Source organism: Calypte anna, chromosome 8, assembly GCF_003957555.1.
Source record: "Calypte anna isolate BGI_N300 chromosome 8, bCalAnn1_v1.p, whole genome shotgun sequence".
NCBI lineage: Eukaryota > Metazoa > Chordata > Aves > Apodiformes > Trochilidae > Calypte > Calypte anna.
In genome coordinates, this window is record NC_044254.1 from 1,778,085 (window position 1) to 1,803,706 (window position 25,622).

A 25,622-nucleotide genomic window follows, 5' to 3' on the forward strand; every position below is an offset into this window, starting at 1 on the left:
GCCTGATCCCAGCCACGGCTCCAAGGAAAGCTCTCCCTGTGAGGGACTCGGCTGTGGCTCTGGAACGCTTCTCCAGCCCCGCCAACACCGAGCGGGTGAGGCCCAACCCGCTTCAGGCCGCCTGCAAAATGGCGGCGGGGGAGCCACCCGGTGTGGAACTACAACTCCCAGAAGCCCCTGCGCGCCCCGCAGTGCCCCCTGGGAAATGGAGTCCTGTCCTCCCTCCCAGGAGGGGTTTGCTTGTTGTTTTTTTTATTTTATTTTTATTTTTTTTCCTCCGCCGACACCAATCAGCGCTGGAGGCAGCCGTAGGAAATGCCTGATCCAAAAAAAAAAAAAAAGAGGCAATTAAAAGAATATCCTAATTATGGCACGCCTGAGCGCCCTCCCTGCAGACGCCCCTCCGGCCGGAAGTAACGGCGTTCCGCGCCCACCCCGCGGCTGCGGGGCTCGGTGCCGCCCTCCGCTTATCACCGCGGTTACGTCCCGCAGACACCTCAGGGGGGTCCTGGAAGGGACCTCCCTGAGGCGGGGAGGGAAGCGGGGGGTGGCGGTGTGGCCAATCCGCGCCCGCACCCGGTCCCGGGTGGGCGTTCGTCCGCCCCGAGGTGCCGAGGCTATTGGTGGCGGCGGGGCGTCCGGGCGGCTGACGCGTATCCTTCCAGCTCAGCGCCTGAAGGGATAAGAGCCGCGGGGCGGGGGGGGAAGGAGGAGGAGGAGGAAGAGGAGGAGAAAGAAGAGGAGGAGGAGGGGCTCGCTCCGGCGGGGAGGCAGCAGCCGTTCAGCCGCCTTGCGTCGGGGCCGCGCTCGCGTTACCTCAGCGCTGTTTTCCCGCCTCAGCGGCCCCCGCAGCCTCGCTCCCAGCCCCTTTCCCCGCTCCTTCCCGCCGCCCCTCACCCGGGGAGGATGCGCCGCCTCTTCCCCGCCGCCGCAGGTAGAGGGGGGAAACGATGAGGGAGTCGCCCCGACGGCTCCTGGCCCTGGGCTCCTGCCTCTTCTTCTGCGCCCTGCTCTGGTGAGTCCCGGCCTAAGGGAGGGGAAGGAGGCTCCTCCGAGGCCTCCCGGGGGTCTGAGGGAGAAGAGGGGCGGAGAACCCCAACGCTTCAACCCTGCAGCCCCTCCCGCCTTGAGGGGGTCCTGAGGGGGCCTTGAGGGGACGGGGGCTTTTCTGGAGGGGGGGTGAACTTACTCTGCCCCCGAGTCGGGGTACTGAGGTCTGATGGCTGGGGGAGCGGGAGGTGGAAGGGGAGCTGGGCCCGTGGGGAAGGTGCTTCCCTTGGGGAAAACAATCAAGGATGTGTTCCTGAGCTGGCAGGACGCGAGAGGCAGGTAGCAGCTTCGTGGAGGTGAATTCCCCGTGGTGTGACTAAGAGTCACTTGCTGCCTTGATGAAAACAAGCGGGATCAGATGGGGAGGGAGCTCTCTAATAGGGTTCAAAGTGACGCTGGACGTTTCCGTGGGGGTTTTGTTGCCCTTTTTTACCTGGAAAGCTTGCTCTTCCCATCCCGTGCAGAACCCTGTCTGTGTTCTCTGGAAGAAGATTCACCTTAAATCCAGTGAACCCTTTCATTTTTGCTTTGCTTACGTCTTTTGAGAGTGTTTTTCACAGTGATTACCTTAGCTGTACCTTTCCCCAGCGTCTTCTGTTTACTTTGTTTTCAAGCTTCTTGAAACGTGACGTGAATTTTAGAACATAAATAGTAGGAAAAAAATATTTTTGCATGGTAAGTTCTAAGCTTTTTAAACTTTGCTCTTCTTTGCATCCCGTGACTCACTGTTTGAGAAGTGCTATCCAGTCTGAACAGCAAATGGCAAATACTGAAAACTAAACAGCAGCAGTTGTTAGAGATAATTGTGATCTGGTGTGTTAGTACGTTTCCTGTAAATGCTTCAATAGTCTATATTAAAGCAAAAAAATAGTTTTGAAGTTCTGGGTTGTGTCACAGTTCTGGTTGGATGAAGAAGGGGGAGCCTCGACCTCTCTCAGTGCAGATTCACTCTCAGAATGTCTCACTGACGTTTGCATTACTGGGTGCAGACAATTCTGGAGCAAATTTGGTTCCTGTCATCACATTTTTGTTTATAGGAGACAATATGCTGAGCATAAAAAGTACTTGACAACTCAGTTGCTGTGTTTTCATCCTGTAAAATCCTAAAAGAAAAAAGCTTTCAGCCATCTAGGTCAACAGAGCTGTGAACCTGACTTAATTGTCTCCAGACACCTTCTCTTTTATTTGTTGAACAGTTTTGCTCGTGGAAGGTTCTACTTACTAGGATTCTTCCTTGGAAGACACTGCTTCTTACTGTGCCTTGGAGGTTGGTAACCTGGTTCTGCCTCGAGGTAATTTGTTAACAAAGGTTTGCTCTGTTAATGACGTTTGGATGGTCAGAATAAGGTTTTGTGGTTGAGTTATTGGTTTGCTGTTTCAAAGGAACTGTTTAAGGAGAAAGTTCTGGTTCCTATTCCATGGTGCTAAAGGGATATCATACCATGATGATCAACTTGTTAAAATAGTCTGCTTGTTCTGTAAAGCTCAGAAAGCTTCTGCATTTGTCTTGGGTATGATTAGGAGAAAAATGAAGTTTGTTCTTACTTTTAAAAAGAGATTGCTCTCTCAAGCAATGTCTTTTATTGATTCTTAGCTGATCTCAGAGCTTGCACAAGAGTGCAACCATGTTAAAAATGCAACCTCTTTGAAAAGTCCAGGCTGGATGTTCACCCTGCTCACTCTGTGTGCTTTTGCTTAGAAAACCAGTGGGTTCATTTACACCTTGGGAGGTGTACAGCTCTAGTTCTCTGGTCCTGGTTGTCCAAACATAAATTAACATTAGAGTTTAAAATCCACTGTCTGCAGGGTGGCTTTGTGCCTTTAATTTCAGTAGCCATGTCAGGCTGGTAACTGGAAAGACTGAAAGCCTACTAATTTATGCCTTGTTGCTGGATTATGGAGCACAATAAGTTATGATGTATTTAATTTTTATCATAAAAAGAAAATCAACAACTTTGCTCACATAAGCAGTTAAACTTTGAACAGTAAATGGGAGGCTTTCTGTTATAAATGTTGGCATGTGTGACAAATGTGGCTTTTTTAGTTTAGTTGCCTTGAGAGCTCTCCTTACAGATGAAAGTAATGGTCAAGAGATGATCAAATTAACTAAAAAGCAGGGGATAAAAATACAGGACAGAAAGAACACTCAGCAACTTGGACTTCGTACTTTTTTTTAAAGAAACAAACCTGTTCTTTGTTTCTGGGCAAAGTTTTATCATTATAAATGTAATGAATAATATTTCTTTGAAATTAATGTTAAAATTGGTTATATATTTTTTTAAGATCTCTCATCATGCATGTTAAGGCTTGCCTGTAGAAGTTGGTCCAATGGAGAAATATAAATTGGTAAAAATCAGGTGTGTGTGGCAGTTTAATGTGGCAGTTTTCTTACTGGAAACTTTAAAAAGGTCTCATCCCGTATGTTAAAAATACAACTGTGTATCAGGAAATGTACCAGAAGAAACTTGAGGGATTTGTTAGCTGCTGTCTTAATAAAGACAAGGTGGTGCAGGATCAGAGTATTTGAGATCAATGTGTGTTTGAGGCTTTCTGAAGGCAGCTCCCTGGCAGAGCTGAGCCAGGGATGTTGTGCACAGGAGCTGCAAAGAGTAGGATGGCTGCTTGGTTTGTGAGAAATGCTTCTGGTGGAGGTAAAGCTTAAGAATGTAGTGCTCTAAAAATAATGTGCATCTGGGCAGGCTGGAGCTGAGGCTGCATGTGACAAATGACACCTGTTGTCCTGGTTTTACTGAGATTTTTTACATGTTTCAGTTAATCCCTTTGTGTGGACGAGCGTAATATAAAAGCTACTTTTAAAGCTTCTTGTCATTCATAGTTTGACCATGTACAGAGTAAGTGGAGTAGATTTAGACCTTTATAGGAATACTACAGTTAGCTGAATTTGAGACTAGCTGTGACACCTCTTTGAAGAGTAACCTTAGGGCAACTAAGCTGGTGAAGGGACTTAAGCACAGATCCTATGAGGAGAGGCTGAGGGAGCTGGGGGTGTTGAGGCTGGAGAAGAGGAGGCTCAGGGGAGACCTCATCACTCTCTGCAACTCCCTGAAAGGAGGTTGGAGCCAGGGGGGGGTTGGGCTCTTTTCCCAGGCAACTCTCAGCAAGACAAGAGGGCAGGGTCTCAAGTTGTGCCAGGGGAGGTTTAGGTTGGAGATGAGAAAGAATTTCTTTCTGGAGAGGGTGATCAGGCATTGGAATGGGCTGCCCAGGGAAGTAGTGGATTCTCCGTGTCTGGAGATCTTTCCAAAGAGCCTGGATGTGGCACTGAGTGCCATGGGCTGGGAACTGCAGCGGGAGTGGATCAAGGGTTGGACTTGATGATCTCTGAGGTCCCTTCCAACCCAGTCGATTCTATTCTGTTGTTCTTTGCAAATTGTTCTGACCTAAGCTTTTGCTTTCCATAAGCAGCACTTGCAATGTGTTAGCTATGAGTTTAATCAAGATGCAATGCATACACTAATTTGTCTTTCTGTGATTCATTCTATCCCAGAAAAGTGCTTTGCACACTCTCATCCACTTAGCTTTTATGAACTCTTTTGTGATTTGTGGGTTTAGAACTGTGAGTAAAAGGAAGATGGTGATGAAGTGCTTGTGTCTTTAGTTGTAGTTGTTGAGGTTGTGAGTTTGCTGCTAAACTAAATAAAGGCTTGGATGGAAGTGGCTGGGCAGGGAGATGAGCTGGTTCTGATGGAAAACACCTGGGCTGGTAACTAGGGCTGAAATCTGTAATGATTGTGAACCCTGAAAATTGTGAGGGTCATGTTTGGGTCAGCAGCATAACCAGGAGTAGAGCCTAGACAGAAGTACATTTTAATATGGCTTTGTATCACTGCCTATTAATAAGATTTACATGAATTTAATGAGGATGTATTTCTAGTTTTGGTCTGCATTACAGTCTTCTACCTTTTTGAAGGTGTAGCTATTGAAAGCTGCTGTAATGCAAGAGGAGTTCTGGAAAAAAAACCCCTCCCAACAGTGCTATAATGGCAGTGTGATAACATCAGTAGTGTTTATTTTTCTGCTTCTATCCTGCACAGGCAAAAGCTGTGCTGGGCAGATCAGGGATCACAGAAGTAGAAGTCTTGCTAATTGAACATAAATTGGCACTGAGCTTCATATGTTAATAACAGACAGGTGTTGGGTGGTAGAGTTGGGGAATGAGAGGCTTTCAGTGTAACCTTAATGCCTCTTACCTCAGAAATCCTCTTTTCAGCAGAGTTTAATATTTACAAGAGTTTGCCCATATGATCTGCATAGAACTGCTAGTGTAACCCATTGAAACGGGGCTCAGAATTTTACCTGGTTCCTCTCCTGCAGGTATTTAATATTTAAATCTCTTCAGAAGGCTGATAGTCAAATCAGCATTGCGTGGTGTGTGTTTTATGGCAGGAAGAAATGAAATTGTACAGGCACTGCTCATATAATCAGAACTGTTGTTTCAGGCATCAGGTTTTGGAATGTGGAGTATGTTCCTAGATATGGAGTGTTTTGTTTGGAGATGTCTTTGCTCTGTGGTGAAGTTGGGGACAAAAGCTGCTTTTTTGAGGTCTTGGATGCTTAACAATCAGATTTGAACATGTGTAGTAGCTTCTAGCCTGCAGAAGTTGAAGGTGCTGTGTGCAGCCAGGGGCTCTGATGTCTTAGTCAAAAAAAAAAAGACTTGGCTCAATCAATTATTCAATATTTACCTTCTACAATATTTGAAAACCAGTGAGGTGCTTTCATGTGGTATCTTCTAAAAGATTTGTCCTAAAAACTTCAGCTTTGTTTGTTATGCAAGTGGGATAGTAAAGTGGCATGTACCCCCTGAAGAGGTGGCTCAGAAACTGCCTGTTGCTATGAGATGTTTCTCCAACATCTAATTCCAGCTTTTTTTCAGAGATTTTGCTGTTTAACTTGTCCTTAGTTCTTTTCACTTTAACACTGTAATTTCCACAGGAATTTTTTTTTCTTTTTTGCTTGTTGCTACTTTTTATTACGAATCTCAATTTTTGTAACTGTGCTTTTTTCAAGGGAAGGATGCACAACTTCTCCTGTTAACCTGTAAAGGTGCTACCAGCCCTCTCTGCCTGAGGAATGTGTTTTTTCTGAGTGTGAAAACTTTTGGCTGAGAACAGGGTAACACAGAGCTGCAAGTCTGAAAGTTTTCTTGTAGTTCTTGGTGAAAATACAGACTGATCCCAAAGCTTGTGCAAACAACTCTTGCTTGGGTGAGTGGAAATCTTGGTGGAGATTACTTAAACTGCACTGGAATATTAGTAAAAGGCTCCAGCAGGTCAATATTAGCTTAGGTGCTCAGAGGAACCTTCTAAGATTGGATGAATAAATATCAGATTGGCAGTCAAGATACTGTTCAAGTCCTTTAAAGGTAAGAAGTGCATTAAAAATACATTATAAAATGCCTAGGAGTTGGGTGATCTAGGGCAAAACTAATGTAGCTAAATTTATGCTAAAATTCCCCTCCTTGGCACTATGTTGAGTTGCCTTCAAGTGAGTTCTAAGCACGGGGATCTGGTGCAGAGCAGCTGATGAGGATTCTGAGTATTTTTGCAGTGTGGTGCCTGTGTGGACAAGCTCAAGAATTTAAGTGATGAGGGAAATCTTCAAGTTGGACATTACTGCAGATTCTGAAGGCCTTAAAGTTGAATCACAGTTGATGACTTCCTCTGTTTCATGTAGTCTGTGTGGTCACTATCAGGTTTTACTGCATTTTTCCATACTCTGTTGTATTCCCCAGGCTCTGGCATAAAAGAGAGTAACTACAGTGTGACAATGAAGGGATATTCTTCTAAGCTACCATCTTCAGTACAGTGTTACAGAAATCTATTACCAAGGATCATCAGGAACTGATGGACACTTCTCAGGGCTTAGGGTTTGTGACTTCTGTCCTGCATTTTAAATGCTGAAAGCCTTATTTTAAACTGGTGGTTGGGATTTCATTGTCTGACACTGTGAAACTCAGTATGGTCAGAAGTATCTTTGTGTTGGGCTTCCCTGAATATGGGAAGTAACTTTTTTCTTTATTTTTAATGTAGGATTCCATTTAGTATAAAGACAGTCTGGAAAGTACACTTTTTGCAAAGAGTGGGCAAGATACAACCCCCTTAAAATAACTGCAAAATCAACAGAGTTGTAAAAAAATACCATATTTCAGGTTGGGTGTTTTGTTATTTTTTTTTTCCTGCTAGGTAGGTGAGTAAAGTTAGTGGATATTTAGGAAGTGAGGTGGTGTCAGTTCCTTGCTGGCTGTATTCTTGCTTAGTCTACCCAGATCTGGAAGTCTAATCTTCAGCTTTTTTATCTCAAAAAATACATCATAACTTTTAAAACTCTCTTAGTAATGCATACTGTAGTAATTAATGGCTTTTAAATGAACGGTGTGGGGTTTTGTTTTGGATTATCTGTTTTGTTTTGAACCAGCATTAGGGGAGATTAACAGCTCTTGTGTTTATCAACACTCCTGTCCACTTCACAGGCAGAAAGGAGGGTTGTGTCTGGGGAGGTTGTTCTCTAAAGCCTTGCAAATAGCTTTCCTTTGGCTATTTGAAATAATGTTGCTGTCCTAAAAGCTGGGTCTTAATTTTCTGAGAGATTTGCTTCTTTCTGCAGGCTCTTCTAAGTGGAAGCCTCTTGCTGAACTGCTCTGAGAGAAAGATGGGTTCCACTAAGGAATTCTTTTTGCTGTTTTCTCTGCCTTTAAGGCAGATCACTGCTGAGTCTGGTTCTGGATCTGCTGGGCTCCTTATTCTTTTTTCTCTTTGACAGGCAGGGGATAGCAGTCACAGACCTGCAGGAGTTGCTGAAAGCAAAAGATGTTTTCTTACCTTCCTTGCCCTTTCACAACTTCTTTTCTAACTAATTAATCCAAAATAAATTACTCTTTAATCAAGAAGGTAAGCCTTAAAAGCAACAAATAGTCCCCTCTCACCCTGTCACAGACTCAGCCAGGTCCAAATCTTGCCCTCCTGTTTTTGTTCACACCTATTCTGAACTATCCTGTGGATATTTTCAGTAGAGAAGTGTCACAAGGCAGGGATGGTGACATCTTCGTCCTCTCTCCTGGCTATTGGTGCATCTGCACCTGTTGGTAATACAATCCTCAGAGAGGTGCAGAAAATGTCAGTGATTGCCCTGGAGACAAACAGTTCCCTCTGCATTCTAAGCAGGTTTGGCAATCTGTACACTTCCAAGAGCTTCCTTTTATTTTCCTTTAAAATTACTCTTGTCTCCCAGGTGTCAGCTATAAACTGCTTTGAACTGCTTCAGTCTCTGGTGTCCAGAAAGAGGTGTCATTTAGGGAGAATTTAAGAAAACCCTCCAATCATTTAGAGGGCAGATGTGTTTGAAGCTTGTGTGAATGTCAGTGCTTTTGAAAGAAGTCTATGGAAAGGAAAGCTTAGGCTGTTTTTTTTTTTTCTGGCAAGATCAGATTGTGGAAAAACTGCTCTTGCCTTTTTTCTTTCTTTTTTTTTTTTTTTTGTCAGCTGTTAGTTGTATGATTGATTTTTCTTACCAGCCATTTACTTTCTACTTGATTTTTAATGCTTCTCAAAACAGTTATCAATAACTGCCCTGTTTCTCATAGCCTACTGCAGCCTCTTTCATGATTACTTCAGAGTCTGAGCCAAATCAGAGATGGTTTTACACGTGAAACCTCCTCTGCCATTTCAAAACCCCGTGCACTTTTGAGTTTCAGTGCAGTTTTCTTCAAAGCCTAAGAGCAGCCCAGTGGACGTGGCTGATTCCTGTAGCAATGAATATACCACACCATTCAGATGGGACTTTCTGATGCAGTAGAGAGCCACAGGATGTGCCTGCCCTGTGAAGAGGAAAGATTTCCCCTCCTCCCCTTTTCTGTGTCTAGGCTTGCAGCTTTTGTGCAAATGAAGCTGAAAAAAACCTGGGGTGTATTGGAGAAAATGGCTCTGAAACTACATTAATGATGATACTAGAACAGAGTTAAGTTTCTTTGTTCTCTGTGATGAAACAGCAGCTGCTATTTTGAGTTGTGCTTAGTAAAAATGGAGCTATTGAAAACCCAGAGGTTTTTTTTTATCTGTGTAATTCACTAACAGTTGTTTGGAACAATCAGGTGTTTCTAAACTGTTTTGCCATTTGATTATATGCCTTGTACCTCAGACAGTACATCTAGTGCCTGATCTCCAGTACTATTTGGGACTTAGATCTGCTTGCTTCCAAGTCAGCCTTAAGTACTGCTCTTTTGTCATGAGAAAGGGAAAGATCTATTAATATATAAAATGCAGAAGCTGCTGTGATTTCCCTGCTGCACTTTACTAAACTCTAGGGGAATTCTCTTCTTGTTAAATGAACTCTCAGTGTTTCCTGTGTGTTGTCTTTCTGAAGGCAGAGAAATGCTTAGCAGGGGTGCTCTGCCATCTCACTTTTAGCATTTATCAGCCTGTGGCTCAAGAAGCCTGTTGAAAGACAGAAGAATAAAAGAGTCATGGTAGTCCTTTTCAGGTGATTAATTTGACTTCTTACAGAATTGCTGGTCTTGCCTGGCCTTGCATTCTCTTGAGTTGTGTTCTTAATGCTCTGTCCCAGCTTAATGGCAGCAGCTGAATGATCTATCCTGCCTGCAGCATCCTTTTGGTGCAGCAGGGCTCAGGTTTTCCTGTGGTTATGTGCATGCACAAAGAATTCTCTGTCCCTTCCCTTGCTTAGAGGGCTCTTGGGAGACTTGAGGCACCGTGTTGGAGCTGGGGAGGAGACTGAGAAGAATTTCTGAAAATCAGCAAAAGAGATACTGGACTGAGATTATGTCTGAATAGCTTCAATCTTTGAGCTGTCAGACTGCATTCCTCTAAAAGCTGCATTCATGCACTAATAACAAACACAACTAATAAAGAATGATTAAAAGTATCACTATATTAAGGCAAGAAATGTGTTTTTTGTGCTAGGTGCTGTTCATGGCTGCAGTGCTAAAGAATGTGGTTGTGAAAGTGTACCTTGTGTTTTAAAATGCTGACTCACAGCCAATGAAATCTTGGGTTTTCTACATTAAGGGATTTAATGTTGTTCTGCACAGCTCAATGAAGATCTCCCCCCCCCTTTAGTGTAAACAAGATTGGAAATAGCATATTCCTGGGCATGTATGAGAAAGGGGTGGAACAAGCCACAGTATGTTCTGTATAATAATTCATCTTTCTGTTGTGTTTTTATGAAGAACCAAGGAATCATTAGAGCTGGAAGGAGAGACCAGAGGCACTGCAGTTAAGAGCATGAGGAGAACTTCACCATGAAATGATTGAAACTACTTTTGAGTAAAATAAGTGACTCAGAGTATTTGTGTAACTGATTTTTCCAAGTGAGAGCTAGGAAGGGGGACTGTAAAAGCCTGGTAATGTTTCATTCAGTCTTCAGTGTGTGTCTTGTGCTTAGGATAAGACAGATTTGACAGAAAAAAGTACCTTGCTAACACTCCCTGCTGCTGAGGGTGGAAGAGGAGCAGTAGGTTTACAGCTCTACAACTAAAGTCTAATTTTGTGATTACCTGCCACCTGGAGAAATAGTGTTTCCAAAACATATGTCAGGAGGTTTTATCTGTAAGGAGATTTCTTGTGTGTTTTCTGTTACTAATTTCTTACCCTTAAGCCCTCCAATAGTTTTGATAAATGAGTATCTATGAACTCTACTTGTGTTTTTCTTTTTAGGCACCTCATGGGAACAACTGAAGGAAGATTGGGGGAGACAATGCTGAGGGGATCTTAAAATATTATTTATTTGAAATCAAGACTTTGACCTTCTCTTTTTTCTTGTTTTTAAACAGGCTTCCTATTTGGCATGTCTTTTGTAAAGACACCTTTTCATCAGCAGTGCAATATGCTTCAGGTGATGCTTGTGCCCTGACAAATGATGACAAAAATGTTCAGGAAAAGGTATGCTGAATTAATCATGGAAATTAGCTGCTCAGTGAGACTTGATATTTAATTAAAAAAAGGAAAATGGATTCATATACTGATTCATTGAGTCTTCTTGGCCAGCATGTTTCATATACTCAAGTTTTTCTGTGAACCATGATGTTATCTTTCCAAGTTTGTTTTCCCTCATGTTTTTGTATGTGTGAGGGGAAAAAACAGATAAGCTAGCAATCTTGCCTTAGTCTTTTTATTTGTGTGCCAGCTGTTAGAGGTGGTGGACATCAGGGCTCCTGTGTGGCTCTGCAGATAAAATAAGAGGTGGTGGCCTGGGTATATCCAGGCCACAGTCTGCCAGTTGCATCTGTGTTGTGTTAAAAACCCAGTCCACAGATGGTTGCTGTCCTAAATAACTGAAGTAAAATGAACTGGGTTTATTAAGTTGGTATTTATCAGTTTGTTTGCCTCCTGCTTAATGAAAATAAACAGCTAAAATACATGTGAAATGCTAATAAGGAAGATTCTGGCCCTTTATTTGCATTACTCAGCACTTTAGATGAAATGGAGCATAATTTCCACCAGGATTAACTCATTCCCAGTGTCTGCATGGTGCAGTTTCATAGTGAATTCCCAAGCAGCTGAGTTGCATCAGAAAGTCTTTGTAATTCCATTTATTTATTTACACAGGTAAAGAGTCATTCCTGTGATAAGGATGGCTGGTATTGATCTTCATTGCCTTCCCATTTCCTCCATCAATTTTAGTCTCTAGCATCATATTACTAATCATGATCCTCATTCCAAGAAAGCTTTTTATCTGACACATCAAACCTGGAAACTGTGTTGTCTAACTCCTAGTGGAGAGCTTGCTTGACCAGAAAATAGTGTAGGTTTCTTAAGCATTTCAACACCTTGGATAGCTGTATTTTTTTTGCCATTTTCTGTGGCCAGTAGCATTCTGGTTGCCTGGAGGAAGTCCTGCTTCATGTTTAATGGCTGATATAATAAAACTGGAAAGATAAGTAAGCTCAGTGGCTTCACAGTCACAAGTGTGTTGTTTCCCTGCTTTTTTTGTAACTTTCTTCCCATTCCTGGCTGGGGTGTTAAGCAGATTTCTCAAGTTAAACCCAAAGATGTAGTGTATTTTTTACTCATTAAAGAAAAATCTCTTGGGTGTACAAGAAATCATTAAGCATCTGTTTATTACTCATAACTAGGCTGCTGGAGATGTCCTGCTCATAAAGAGCAGTCTTGCAGCTGCTCATCAGGGGGAATAGTTGTCTCTTTGAGGCATTGATGATATTTCATCTTGGTGACTATGATGGGAGCTAATATTTTGGGGGAAAATGTTTCTTGGCTGTTGTCTTTAAGATCTGCCTCCTCAAATTTGGACTTCTGCTCCTCCAACATGTGCCTTAACTTTCAAATTCATGTGATTGTGTGATTTTGGATAGCACTGCAGCCTTTTTTGGATCTGAACAGTGACATTTCTAGTCTTTGACCACAGGATTTTAGATTGCCCTTCTAAAATGAGGTGTGTGTAAACTTCTGCCAGATTTCTTGCCACATTTTAAAGCACTGCTCAGAAAAACCTTGCATGTGTTGCAGTCACAACTGTAAAGAAAAAAACTTGAGGGACAAGTAAATTCTTTTCAGTTTTACAGTCTGGTTGTTTTAAAAGTGTTTTTCTTCTCCTAATATGTGTATCCTCTATTACTTAGGGAATTCACTGCCCTTGATTGTTAATCTTGAGCTGTAAAAGAGAAAGTTGCTTCAAATGGTTGCAGCAGACCTGTGAAATTATTCTAGTTCTGCTGATAACACTGCCATAACAAATGTGCCAGGTGTTGTTTTCTGTGGTTGCCTTTCTAAGTCATCTCAGGATCATCCCCCACTCCTCCACCTTCATATTTCCAGCAGCATGGAGATGGGGAGGATCTGTCAGCAGAGCAGAATTCCTGGTTTTCCTGGGCACCCAAACAGAACAATGTGAGACAATGCCAAAATGGTCTCTCCTGTGAAGATTTAACTGAAGTTTTTTACCTTGCTGTAATCTTTGTACAGATGAGATTCCAAACATATGTGGGCAAGGGCTCTGAGGATTCCTGTAGCTTAACTGGTTGATACTTTGGTGGTTGTAAAGTTATTCTTCAGTCTGTACCAAAAGTAGCTCTTCATTCTGTGTTACTCCAGACTTACTGGGGTTTTACCTTTGTGACAGGGGGAAGAGGTTGGCCCTGGGCTGGAATCTGAGCACGTGGACTCAAGTACATGGAGTTACTCTACAGAAGAGCTACCTGATGACTTAACAAAATCTGACCAGGCAAGACCTTTGTTTCATTCACTGTCTCCATACACACTTGAAATGCTGCTTGGTTTTCAGAGTCTTTCATTTTGGTTATTTAATTAGTTCATAATAACCCTCTCTCACATTTCACTTGGATGTAGGGTTGCTGCCAGACTCATGTTTCCAGGGAAGGACAATCCATATGACCTAACAGATCTTCATTTCCCATATACATAAGTAATAATAAAAGTAATTTAATATTTTTAAGTACTGACTGAAGAAGTCTCTCCAAGATGAATTAAAATTGTATGTTACAGGTGTGGGTGTCTGCATAAATAAAACAGCAAGACCCTTCTCACTGAGCTCTTTTGTGTAGATCAGACTTGGTGATTGCAGCAGTCCCTTTTGGCTTCTCTCAGTTTCATTTCCTTTGTTAAAATGGAAAAAGGGTTGTGTTGCAGGTGTAGGTACCATTAATACTCTTAACCTAGTGCTTGGTGTTAATTATTACAAAGCCCACTGTTAAAGATGACTTATTGGATGTATATTTTTTATAGTTTGATTCAAACACATGCAGGACATACATCTGAACATACATTGCATGGGTTAGATAGGTAATTCAGTAGTAAAACATTCCAGCTCTTAACAAAAGGCTTGTTTAATAGTGTTTTCTGTTGGTCACAACCTGACTTGTTTCAGTGGTTGTGTACTCTTTCAGCTTTAGAAATTTATAATGTGTAATAATTTATAATAATTTCAGATTTATTTTGATGCTGTTCAAGGACTGATGAAAACTGAGGACATAAAACAAGCAAGACTCAGGCTCTCTGAAATGATAAGCAATTTCTTAAATTACTCTTTGTTCAGTAACAACATGGAATAGACTTCTCAACTGTTTTTGACCTCCACTGCAGTGATAAAAATGAAAGCTTTCCCCAAAACTAGGCTTGGGATAAAAATAATAAATGTAAATATTATTGTAATGGAGTGTGCAAATAGAAGCAGTTATTTCAGTTGCTGAAGTGTTCAAGCTTTTCTCATGGCTGTCTTTTTGTAGAAATGCATAGTTGAGGAAGCTGTTGCAGATGCATCCCCAGTTAACATTTTTATCCTATTATTGCAAAGTGTTGCAACTGTCCCCAAATAGAACTGAATGCCACTTGGGTTTATGAAGAAAGAAAATGTTTAAAATCATAGAACTGGCTGGGTTGGAAGGGACCTCAGAGATCACCAAGTCCAATCCTTGATCCACTCCCCCCGTGGTTCCCAGCCCATGGCACTCAGTGCCACATCCAGGCTCTTTGGAAAGATCTCCAGACACAGAGAATCCACTACTTCCCTGGGCAGCCCATTCCAATGCCTGATCACCCTCTCCAGAAAGAAATTCTTTCTAATATTTAATCTAACTTCCCCTGGCACAACTTAAGACCATGCTTAATTATCTTGCTGTCTGATTTTTAGGTTTATTGATGACAGAAATCCAAACTACTGAACTAGAACTCACAGTAGGTGTTATTGTATGAATGCTCTGACAAACATATGTTCCTCTGTAATGTTTTCACAGACTGCAGAAGTGAGTGAACCAAGCCAGCCTGAAGCTGAGACTCCACCTTCAGTAGATATAAATGAAGCTTTGTCTAGCATAGTTCCAAGCACTGAAAACATTTCCAGTTCACCTACCTCAGAGATACCTCCAGTTTCACAGCCTGAGTAAGCTTTTTTGGGTTTATTTTGATCTTAAAGTGAATATCATTTACTTTGTTGTTAGAAGGATTACCTCTTCAGGTTTGGGAGGGGTAAGACTAGGCTGACAGGTATCATACTTGTGTTTATGGTGTCAGTGCTGATGGAATATGTTGTTATTCACTCAGTGTGTGATTTTTTTGTGTACTTGCATGCAGGGTCATACTGCTAAGCTGCTGCTTTGACAGAGAAAAACCCAGTGTCTTTTATGTGCTAGGGAATCTGTACTACAAAAGCCCTCAAGTCTTTACCCTTGGGGTATCTGCCCTTCACACATGTGCTTTCACATCTCTGATAACAGAAATCAAGGCTGCTTCAGCAGTGGCCTTCACCTTCAGTTCAGGAAGAGCTTTGCAGAATTTTACTCCAGGACTTACAACACAGCAGTCAGTAAGTTCTGATCTAGAGAGCACTGTGAAGAAACATCAAATTTTAGTATAAATGCAACCAGAATAGTTTGCAGTTCTGTTGCTTAATATAATGCAGAGTTCCCTCTGCTGCAGGCAGTCTTCAGGAATTAGTGTGCTCCATTTTGTTTCCCTTCTTTTGTGGAATGCTGTGCTCTCACATGAGAGTTATAGTGTGGAAATTCCTGTGGATATTTTAGGTACTCTCACAACATTCTCCTGGGCTTTTTATTGTCTTTAAGTGTAGTGGTCAGACTTCAGTCATTTAAGTGTTATATGCAGAGCTAAACCATGTGCATCTCAGGTGTGAGTTCTGGGGCTTTGTAGCTAATATATTCTTATGTTTCTTAGACTTAAGTCTTGAATATCCAACAATGTTTTGTTTCATACTGTGGGAACATGAAACTTAAATAAAATTGGCTTGCTTTGTTTGTTACAGCAGCTTCTGTTGATGGCTGTATTAGTCAGAACAAAAAAAGATCCCTTTTAAATTGCTGCCAGTTTGTGTTTTTGCAGCATGATACTGGTTTAGCCTAGTTTTGCTGCTGATGCTGAGAAAAAGCCTCTATTAAAATTTACGAGGCAGAATAAAGATTTTTTTTTCTTAGATCTGATTTATAACCTCCTTTGTAAGTGTGAAAGTCATCCCTGTACTGGAGAAGGAAAGAAAGTCACAGAAGTTATTTGTCCATCTTCTCCCCAGCTATTCCATCATTCCTAACGTGCACATAGGGAAGATTGCTTTATATTTTTTTGCTTTAGGGTTTGTCTGAGGTAGTGTGTTGAGTCTGACTGGGGGAGAGGAAGTCAAACAGTGGGAAGATGAGCTAGTTTGGGTTGTTTATGCAGCTTGGATAGTGGTGTACTGTCTTATCTCATTTTTGTTGCACCAGGAAAAAAAAAGAAATCTAATGGGAGGAATTCTGGGTGATGCTGCTGCATATTTTAATGCCATCCCTTTTCTCCTCTTCTTTTACCCATTTTCTGTTCTGACTGCTGCCCAGTGACTTGGAAACACTGGGACCTTTTTTTAAAGTGATGGAACTCAGTTTTGTTTTATTCCTTTGTTAGAAAAGAAAACTGCTGGCAGTTGGGCAACTAGGAAGGAGTTTTAGTTTGTAGTGGTGATGGGGAAAAATTCTCCATTGTGGTGTTTGGGAAGATGTTAGATGAGAGTTCTGGGAGATGAGAAGGTGGCTCTGAGTTCCTTGGCAGGGATAACCAGGCTGAGAAAGGAAGTTCTGTTCTTGATGGGTACAGGTGAGGCTGCAGTTCCACAAGCATAGCATACTTCATTCCTCTTAATTATTTATGTGAGACTTGCTTTGTAAAACTTTAAAATATCTTTATTTATCTGGTTGATCAGCAGGCTGTGTTTTCAGAAGGGTAAAATGTGTGTTATTTTTTTTTTCACTTCAGTGCAATAGAAAACTCCCATGCTGATACCCCTCTGGTTGGCTCTAGTGAAGCTGAGCAGTCAGAACCTGACTGTGATGTTGGTGGAACACTTGAGGCTGACCCTCAGACTGAGCCTCCCTCTTTTGTCAGCCCCCAAGAAAGGTGAGTATTGAAAGAGGCAGTGAATCTGAATAATCTAAAAGAAGCAATTGTTTTCTGTCCTGGCCTTGCAACAAACCCTGCCACTTGCTTGCATATTTATGTACTTGTGTGTGTGCTTAATGTTGCATGTGGCTAAAGATGTGATCATTTTATAGGTCCTAATACACCTTAACATTCTCAGCCTTGCAGGTCAGCACATAGAGAACATCTCATCTTCACATGGCAAGGAGAAGAAGACAAAATCTGAGTTTGAGTCAAAAGTTTCAGCAGCTGAAAAGGGGGCAGATGAGCAAAAATCTGCTCTGAATGCCTCAGAGAACCTAAAGAGGGAGGTAAGCACTCAGGACCCATAGGAGCTTAGTGCCCTCTCTTAGGTTATCACCTTTCTTAAAGGTGAGTGCCATCCATCAGGGTTTTTTCTGTCAGTGCACAGCCTTTGCATTTTTAGTGCTGTCTGCAGCTCTGAATCTGCCATCCCCCCAGGGGGATGATAAACAGGGAGAAAAGGGCAGCAGGGTTGATCCACTGGCACAAGACAATTTTTCTGAGCTAAAACTTGGGGAAATCCAAACTGTTTGGAGCAGAATCCAGAAGAAATGTCCTTGATGTACACATAGTTAAGCTGGGACATCCTGCAGGATGCTGGGGCTTTTTACAGAGGTTTAAAACAAAAGGGAGCAGGAGCTTGGACAGCCCAGGTAAGCTTGTAGAAAAGAAGTTTGAGTTGAAAGAGTCTTGACTGAGTCAGGAAGTTCCTGAGTAGGAAGCAGATGGCTACAGGCAAAGATGAGACTTGGAGGAAATTAAAGTTTGTGTTTTTATTCTTTCCTTAGTATCTTGGGCACTGTTTGAAGTGGAATACCTAGCATGATAGCTCCTTTTTACTCAACTTTCTACCTGCTTTTATATTCTTACTGTGAGGCACTTCCTAAAACTTGCATTTTTTTTTTTTTTGATAGGCAAAGCTTGACCAGGACCATGGCAATGCCATTTTTTGCTTTGTTAGCATCACATTTAAACTGTCACTAAACTTGAATTAACTCTTATGAAACTAGAAATGTTTTTCCTAAGATTACTGAACAGAGTGCACTGTGACTTAAATTAATTAGAGGACTTCCTCACTGCAGGTAGAGAAACTACTGCAAACAAATTGGGATAAAGTGTTTAAAAAGTAACCAAAAACAAACCACAGCTTTCTTCCTTTAACCTAATGCTCTAAAGACTGCAATTTAAATCATTGCCTGATGTCATAGTTAAGTGAGAGCATGATTTGCCTTTGCTTACTCAGGTTTTTGATTAAACACTTCTGTCATAGTCCAAAGAGGATCTTGTGTCCTGAGCTGTTGGGAGAGGAATTCTGTCATGTCCAGCATTCACATTTGAAGGTTTCTGCTACAGGGAAACCTTTTCTCCTTAGAAGGAAAATCAAAAATCTTGAAGCAAAAGCAGATATTTTATGAAACAGATGCTTACATTTTACTTAAAATGTATTATTTTAGCCACAAAAATTGCCAGTGCCTCAGTGGAAGGATCTGTAATTCTAGGAGGAAATCATCATGTTTTATTCTGGTTTGTGAGTTTACCTTGGCACTAAGTTTTGTCATGGGTTCAAATGATGTATCTGCTGTTGACTTGATGAGATAAAGCCTTTATTTCCTTCTTAAGCATTCAGGTTCTTTGTTTTCATTGTTAGCACTGAAAAAATATTCATAAAAGGTGGCTTTCTTTTGTAGAAAGACTATAAAAAACCAGGAGAAATTGACCCTACATCAGTGATAACCCCAAAGGACCCTGGAGACATTCCAACATTTGATGAATGGAAGAAGAAAGTCATGGAAGTGGAAAAAGAAAAAAGTAAGTTCAGGATTCAGTGGTTTGGTCTAAATAATCTTTCATCCAGTCTCAAAGGTGAACAGTAAATCTGTTTGAATTTGGATTGCAGCTTGGATCTTCATTTTTCTCCTAGAACTTAAATAATTGGTAACATAATTGTATAAAAGCAGTGAGCAGCAGTTCCCTGAAACTGAAAAAACATTTTGTTTGTGTGGCTTGGTACAGTAGCAATGTTTTCTTGTTCCTAGGTCAGTCCATGCACCCTTCTGCTGCTGGTGGGCAGCATCCCACAAAAAAGGTCCAGAAAAATAGGAATAACTATGCCTCTGTGGAGTGTGGAGCCAAAATTCTGGCAGCAAATCCAGAGGCAAAGGTAAGCATTGACTAATTATTGGTGGGTATTATTTCAGTTCACTCTTATGCAAGAAGTAGTGCAAAGTACAGTTATTTAAATCTGAACACTGACTTCTGAAGTTATCTTTTCTTTTTGTGTTCAGGTTCATGATTTTTTTTTTTATCATATACAAAAGCTGAATGTAAACTGTGATCTGTGCCTTGTTTTAAGAAGGATTGCTGTAGAGACATCTACATCTTGAAGTGAATTTGGGAAGAGGGGGCAGTCTAATGAAATGGAACAAAATTGTATTAAACAGTTTGCAACAGGAAATAATCTGTGATTGTCCAAAAGCTGTCTGGCACCTTCATAGAATCACAGAATTGGCTGGGTTGGAAGGAACCTCAGAGATCATCAAGTCCAACCTTCTCTTCCTGTGTATTACCTTGCTTAGAATGTTATGAAACCTGGTACTAGAAACAAATTATTTTGAGAGAGAAAGGGGAAAACCCTTAGTTGCTTTATGATACAATTTAAAATACTAATTCTCTCCTTTTCACAGAGCACTTCAGCTATTTTGATGGAAAACATGGACCTTTATATGCTAAATCCCTGCAGTACTAAAATCTGGTAGGTGTCTCAGGTGTGCTTGTCTGACAGGAGTGGTTCTGGTTTTCCATTGGGATGTGGGACTGTGTGTCTGCTCTGCTCTGGGACTGACTGAACCTTGATGTGTCTGTCTGGAATGTGTTTGAAAGGTCTGAGGACTGTAATTTTAGACAAAAGTGCTGTTTTTAATAACTTCCTTTTTGTTTTTAAGGTTTGTTATTGAGCTCTGTGAACCAGTCCAAGTCAAGCAGCTTGACATTGCAAATCATGAGTTATTCTCTTCCACTCCTAAAGACTTTCTGGTGTCTATTAGTGACAGGTATGTTATCAAAACCTGCTCTTCTGAATGAAAAATGAAATAATTACTGAATGGGTGGCTTTGCAAAACATGGTCTCTGTATGCCTGTTATTGTACAAAGTGTAACTTACTGTAAAACTGCTTGGCTTTTCTTTGTTACCTGGCTTTGTTTTTCCATAGGCTGTGAGGTTCTAGAAGACATGGTTTTGAATTCTTTCCATGCTTCCTTAAGAATGAAAATGGAAAAAATGTTTAAAAGTAGCAGTAAAACAAGTAGAAATCATACAGTTTCTAGGTGGTGGATTGCTGATCAATAAGTGAACATTGCTTAACAGAATTCCACTAAGGTTGTGGGCTCTCTCTTGTTATTCAGACCATTTTCACATCCCTTTAAGTGTCTGGATCAAGTATAGGGTTTCATTCTTTGAGGGCTTGCACACTCTAAGTTTGTGAAGAGGCATTGCTGAGGTGTTGTGTTGGGAACACCCTTATCTTGCAACTCTTCTCATAAAACAAACATATTGCCACTATCTTAAAACTGGAAAAAAAAAAGGCTATTTTGAGAATCTTCAGGAAATGTCTGTAAGCAGCAAGTTCTTGCATTTCATTAGCTAACTCTGTTGTTTCTTTTCTAGGTATCCAACCAACAAGTGGATTAAATTAGGTACTTTCCATGCCAGAGATGAGAGAAATGTCCAAAGCTTTCCTCTGGATGAACAGATGTATGCAAAATATGTTAAGGTAACATAGCTGCAAAAGCATCTGTGCCTCTCAAAGGAGAGGTGTAGGAGGGTATCCAGAGATGCTTTATTATTAATTGCACTGGGTTTGTTAGTGGCCTTGGTGTGATTGGCCATGTACTAAACCCCTGTCCCAAAATCACAAGTCTGTTGCCTTCCTCCTAATGGCAGGGGAGAGGATTTTAGGAAGTACCTGTTCCCTGTCCCAAGTATTTCCTTAGTTGCTCTCTGAATTAAGATCCAGACAGTTTTCTGTTCCATTTAACTTCCCAGCTGTCTTCTAATCCTAAAATAAGTATCAGCCTTTGTTGTCTCTTGGCTGCCCCTTTTTACCATCAGGAAAAGAACCTGTTGGTGGTTTTGGTCCACAGCCAGCTGAATATGAGTAAGCAGAGTCCAGGTGGCAAAAATCAGCAGTAGTGTGGCAGGCAGGAGCTGGGCAGTGAGCTGTGCCCTTGTGCTCAGCACTCAGGAGGCAGCATCTTGAATCCTGTCTCAAAGAGAATAAAACTCCATAAACAACTTAGTACTTGGACTGGGATAAAAGTGGAAGTATTGGGACATAGTGGAAGGACTTCTAGATCCTCTCATGGATTATTTATGGTGCTTTCCAAACTGTTTTTTTTTGTTTGTGCTACTGAGTTATGATTTGTGCTTTCATGCAGAAGTAGTTACGAATGATAGTTATTTAACTTTCCTACCCAGAAATTCTGCATGAGTCCCAGGATAAAGATGTAATGTATTTATAATTCTGCTTTCTGGCTGAATTAGTGCCCTAAGGTAGCTGGAAACTTGCTTGGTACTGAAGTGCCAGGATTATTCTTGGTGCTTCAGCATTTAATCCCTTGGCTGATACAGTGTTCTGCCAGGAGTCATACAGCATGGTCAAGTTTTGAAAGGATTGTTCTTGTAATGTATTTACTTGTAGCACAGAAAGGAAGCATGTTCTAAGTCTACCTACAGAAGAGGGGGGAAAAAAATAATAGTTTTATTATTTTTTGAAAGTGAATTAATGAACTTTTAACAAAAATAATGGAAATCTTGTTGTCAGAGCACTTTGATGGGAGTAGTTGTCTTGATTATTGCAAAAGTATTACAGCCCTTCATTGGTGGTGTCTGCACAGCAGTTCAACAAAAGCATTGTACACTCACAAGTTAATTCAGATTAAACAAATAGCAGTGTGTAGACAGGCTCTCACTAGAAGCACTCTGACTGAAGATTCCAAATGTATCAGATGCTCCTTACATTTTCTTCCAGTAGTGTTTCTATACATTGAAGCATGTTATATTGAATTTGAAGCAGCAGTACTAAGAGTGCATGCTATGAGGGGTTTTTTTTCCCTTTTGATTCTTCTGTGATCTGTGCTCTTGAAGAGGGAGAAAACTACACTCAGTAAACTGAACTCCAGTGTTCTCTCTGCCATCATGCTGCCTGGAAAAATTGAGTAACTTCATTAATAAAACAATTATTGCATGTTCCCTTCTATCTGCAAGGTATGAGGGCTAAATGAAATCTTCCTAACTAAAGGAGGTGATGATGTATTTTAACTTGATCCTTCACAACTTGTCTTCTTAAACATTTATAGTAGTGAATTAAAAACAACTAGTTGCCTGTGGCATGTGTTCAGCCTTTATACTGACATCTTTTTTTTTTTTGTCTTTTCCTTTCTCTTGCTTCAGATGTTCATCAAGTACATAAAGGTTAGCAACCTCTTCTTTTGGAATGATCAATGCATGGGGCTTGGGGTGTTCTCTGCTATGATTCAGCACTTCTATGCATGGCAAGAACAAAATCTTTCAGTCTTTCCTGTTATGGAAAAATCTAGAAATTCCCTGAGGAAACAAAACTTGCCATTTTTCAGATTGGGTGTGTATATTAAATGCTCTTGGGATCTTTGGAGTTTTATTTTAAGTGCCTTTTGTTCTTTTTAGGTGGAGTTAATATCACACTTTGGATCAGAACATTTTTGTCCTTTAAGTCTTATAAGGTAATATCTTAAGTATTTTTCTCTTTCTACCTCCTTTACAGTGAGGAGTGTGTTTTAATAATAGCTGGGCAACAAAAGGACTTAAGTTATTTGGAAACACTCTGAATTGAAGAAATGGCCTAAATTACCTGCTGTAATGCCTTTTTAAAGAAGGTTGGACTCTTGATTTGTTTCTCCAGCATGTAAGGAATAGTGTGTATTTGCAGGGAGGGGGGTTTTAGGAAACAGGAGCATGGACATGAGCTTTTCAAGGCTGACTGAGCAAAACAAGGAAGAAGGGAATGAAAAGCAGGTGTGGTGAGTGCTTTGGGGAAGCTGCTGTCTTGCATGGCATCCAGGGACACACTGAGTTAGTCATGCCTTGAGTATCTCTAGCAGAACAACTGTGTGTATGTGTCCTGCAGGGAATAATCAGCCTCTGTCAAAGCCATGTCAGGATTTGAACCTGGGGACTCAAGTGCTGGAAGCCAAATTGTGTTTTCAGTTGGCAAAAGTTCTTCAAATTGGATTGATTTGGGCAGAGCAGTGAGAATGCTGCATGGCCAGGGAGGGCATCACTCCTCAGGTGAAGCTGAAGAGGAAATGTTGAGAGCTTAAGGCAAGGAAGTCTAGGTACGAGTTCAAGTTAAAAAGGAAAAAAAAGGCTTTGGAAATGGTAGAATTAAAAGCAGGATCTTGTTGAAAAGCAAACAGTGGGCTTAGTTTGAGCAAACAGCCATACCTGCTGTTTGATCTTGGCCAACTGAAAGCAGCTATTGCTTATCTAACTTATTTGCTACAGACTACACAGTGTTCATATTGCTTATTTAATGATGTATAGTAAATACATGATTAATAAAAATTCATTTAAAAACTTTATTAACAGGGTGTTTGGTACTAGCATGGTGGAGGAGTATGAAGAAATAGCAGATTCTCAGTATCAGTCTGAACGCCAGGAACTCTTTGATGAAGATTATGGTAACCAAAGAACTTCTGCGTTTTTAACCCTTCAGATGTGTCCTGTGCTAAGCTGGGGACTTGTCACTTTCTGCACATGCAAATCATAAATGATTTGACTGCTAAATTTAGCCTTATTGACACTAATCAGCATATATTTAGATTTTAAACAAAGTGTTGTCATTATTTGCTGGTTCCCTTTAGCATGCCAGTACTAAGTGTGTATTTCACTTGGAAGCCTAAGCAATGTCTTAATGTGCTGCTAGTAGCAGAGGATAACTAAAATAATCCAAGCAGCTCACATGAAATGGCTTTTTTTTTTAGTCCACAGCCCATTTTCTGAGAATTTTTAATGATCAATGCTGCTTGCTTTGGCTTGTTTTGATAGTCATTAAGTGTTCTTCTTTATACATAGATTATCTATTGGATTACAATACAGGGGAAGAAAAATCTTCAAAAAATCTCCTTGGTTCTGCTACAAGTGAGTATGATTTAGTAGAAAAACTATTGCTGTGCTGCAACAAAACGAGCTACTTGCATGACAAAATGTCTTTCAACAGCTACAACTTGATTTTCCTGCCAGAACAACTTATTGTGATCCCTGTTTAATTGCAGAGCAACAGATAGTAACAATGTGGAGCTGAAATATCATTCTTAGTGGGTCAAGAAGAGAACTTTGCAGTTCTCTATTTTTTGGAACCTTTGCTTTCTGTACTTAAGAATCCTGAGCACTTAAATAATATCAATGTTACGTAAGGTTTTAAATAACAGGTACCAAAGTGCTACAGAACATGAATTATTCAGACCTTTAAAGATCTGTGCTTAGGTAAAGTCCCTTATTTGTGGGATGTGGTATAAAGATTTACTGTGTACAGCTTGAAAGGAAGGGGTTGGAGAACACTTCCTGAGAAGGCTTTATGTAAATATTGTACCTTCTGTGTTCTTCCTAAGAGCTTTGTATTTTTTTGAGAGAACTGATGGTTCCTGACTGTCTCTTGTGATTTTTCCATTGGAAAACCTCCAGCTTTGTTTTACAGATTAGCAGTTTGCTCACTTGTCCTAATCCCTGGGCCCTCTGAATGTCCTCTCTTGGTTTTTTTTCCTCTTTTAGATGCTATTCTAAGTATGGTCAATATTGCTGCTAACATGCTTGGAGCCAAAACTGAAGAGTCATCTGAAGCTGAAGGTATTTATTTTTTTTAAGATGGAAAGTAATCTAGACAATTTTATTTCTTCTTTATTCATTTTTTTTTTGTGAAGAGTTGGGTGATCTGTATTTACATGTCTTTTTTTATCTTTTATGGCTTATGTGATTAGTGCCATAGAATTCTTTATCCTGCTGACTGGGGAAAGGACAATCATACTGAATTTGCTCAGAAGGGAACCAATACAAAACCATAATTTGTTAAGCTGTATTTGGAGATGTTTATTTAATGTGTCTGCTTCTTCCTGGTAACATTTTGAGATTCTCCATAACATCACATATCTAAACAATCAGTAGCACTCTCACTCAAATAACTGCAGTTAGTAATCTAAACAAAAACCCTAAATCAAACAAATTAATCAAAACAGAAAAACAAACAAAAAAAAACCCAAACCAAAAAAATCAAACCAACTGGCCAAACAAACACCACCAAAACCCCAAAATTCACTGAAAAGAAACACATTTCTTGGGGTTTTATGCTCATGTTTTTCTTCTTTTTGCAGCAGGGAACAAAAGTGTGTCTGAAAATGTCACTGCCACCCCTACAACTTCAACAGCTACACCAAGATTGCCTGAACCAACTCCTGTTCCTTCACCAGAGTGAGTGTTGGGTGCTGGGCTCTTTTAATTTTGTCTGTAGCAGAGAATAATATGCACCAGTTTGGAATCTTTGGTAGTAGAATGTTCAGAAATGGCACAGTGCTTTTAAAAAAGTAAAAAGGCAGCATTTGGTGAAGTCT

At 40.7% G+C, this 25,622-nt stretch overlaps 1 protein-coding gene across 5 annotated transcripts in view; it reads left to right on the forward strand.

The window, feature by feature from the left end:
- Positions 1-698: 698 nt before the first annotated feature.
- SUCO (SUN domain containing ossification factor) overlaps positions 699-25,622 on the forward strand; it is a 33,725-nt gene continuing 8,801 nt past the window's right edge. For 2 of the 5 annotated variants that reach the window (XR_003987799.1, XM_030455054.1), the window contains exons 1-17: positions 699-1,015; positions 10,859-10,967; positions 13,165-13,266; positions 14,795-14,940; positions 16,800-16,940; positions 17,122-17,272; positions 18,674-18,794; positions 19,022-19,146; positions 19,670-19,737; positions 19,928-20,035; positions 20,650-20,755; positions 22,435-22,455; positions 22,687-22,742; positions 23,608-23,699; positions 24,094-24,159; positions 24,790-24,864; positions 25,386-25,482. Coding sequence is in view for 4 of the 5 variants with exons in the window: in XM_030455054.1 (XP_030310914.1) it covers positions 951-1,015; positions 10,859-10,967; positions 13,165-13,266; positions 14,795-14,940; positions 16,800-16,940; positions 17,122-17,272; positions 18,674-18,794; positions 19,022-19,146; positions 19,670-19,737; positions 19,928-20,035; positions 20,650-20,755; positions 22,435-22,455; positions 22,687-22,742; positions 23,608-23,699; positions 24,094-24,159; positions 24,790-24,864; positions 25,386-25,482 (1,649 nt within the window). In the remaining variant the exon portion in view is untranslated. The remainder of the gene's footprint in view (positions 1,016-10,858; positions 10,968-13,164; positions 13,267-14,794; positions 14,941-16,799; positions 16,941-17,121; positions 17,273-18,673; positions 18,795-19,021; positions 19,147-19,669; positions 19,738-19,927; positions 20,036-20,649; positions 20,756-22,434; positions 22,456-22,686; positions 22,743-23,607; positions 23,700-24,093; positions 24,160-24,789; positions 24,865-25,385; positions 25,483-25,622) is intronic. The other 3 variants (XM_030455055.1, XM_030455057.1, XM_030455056.1) reach the window with 3 other exon arrangements.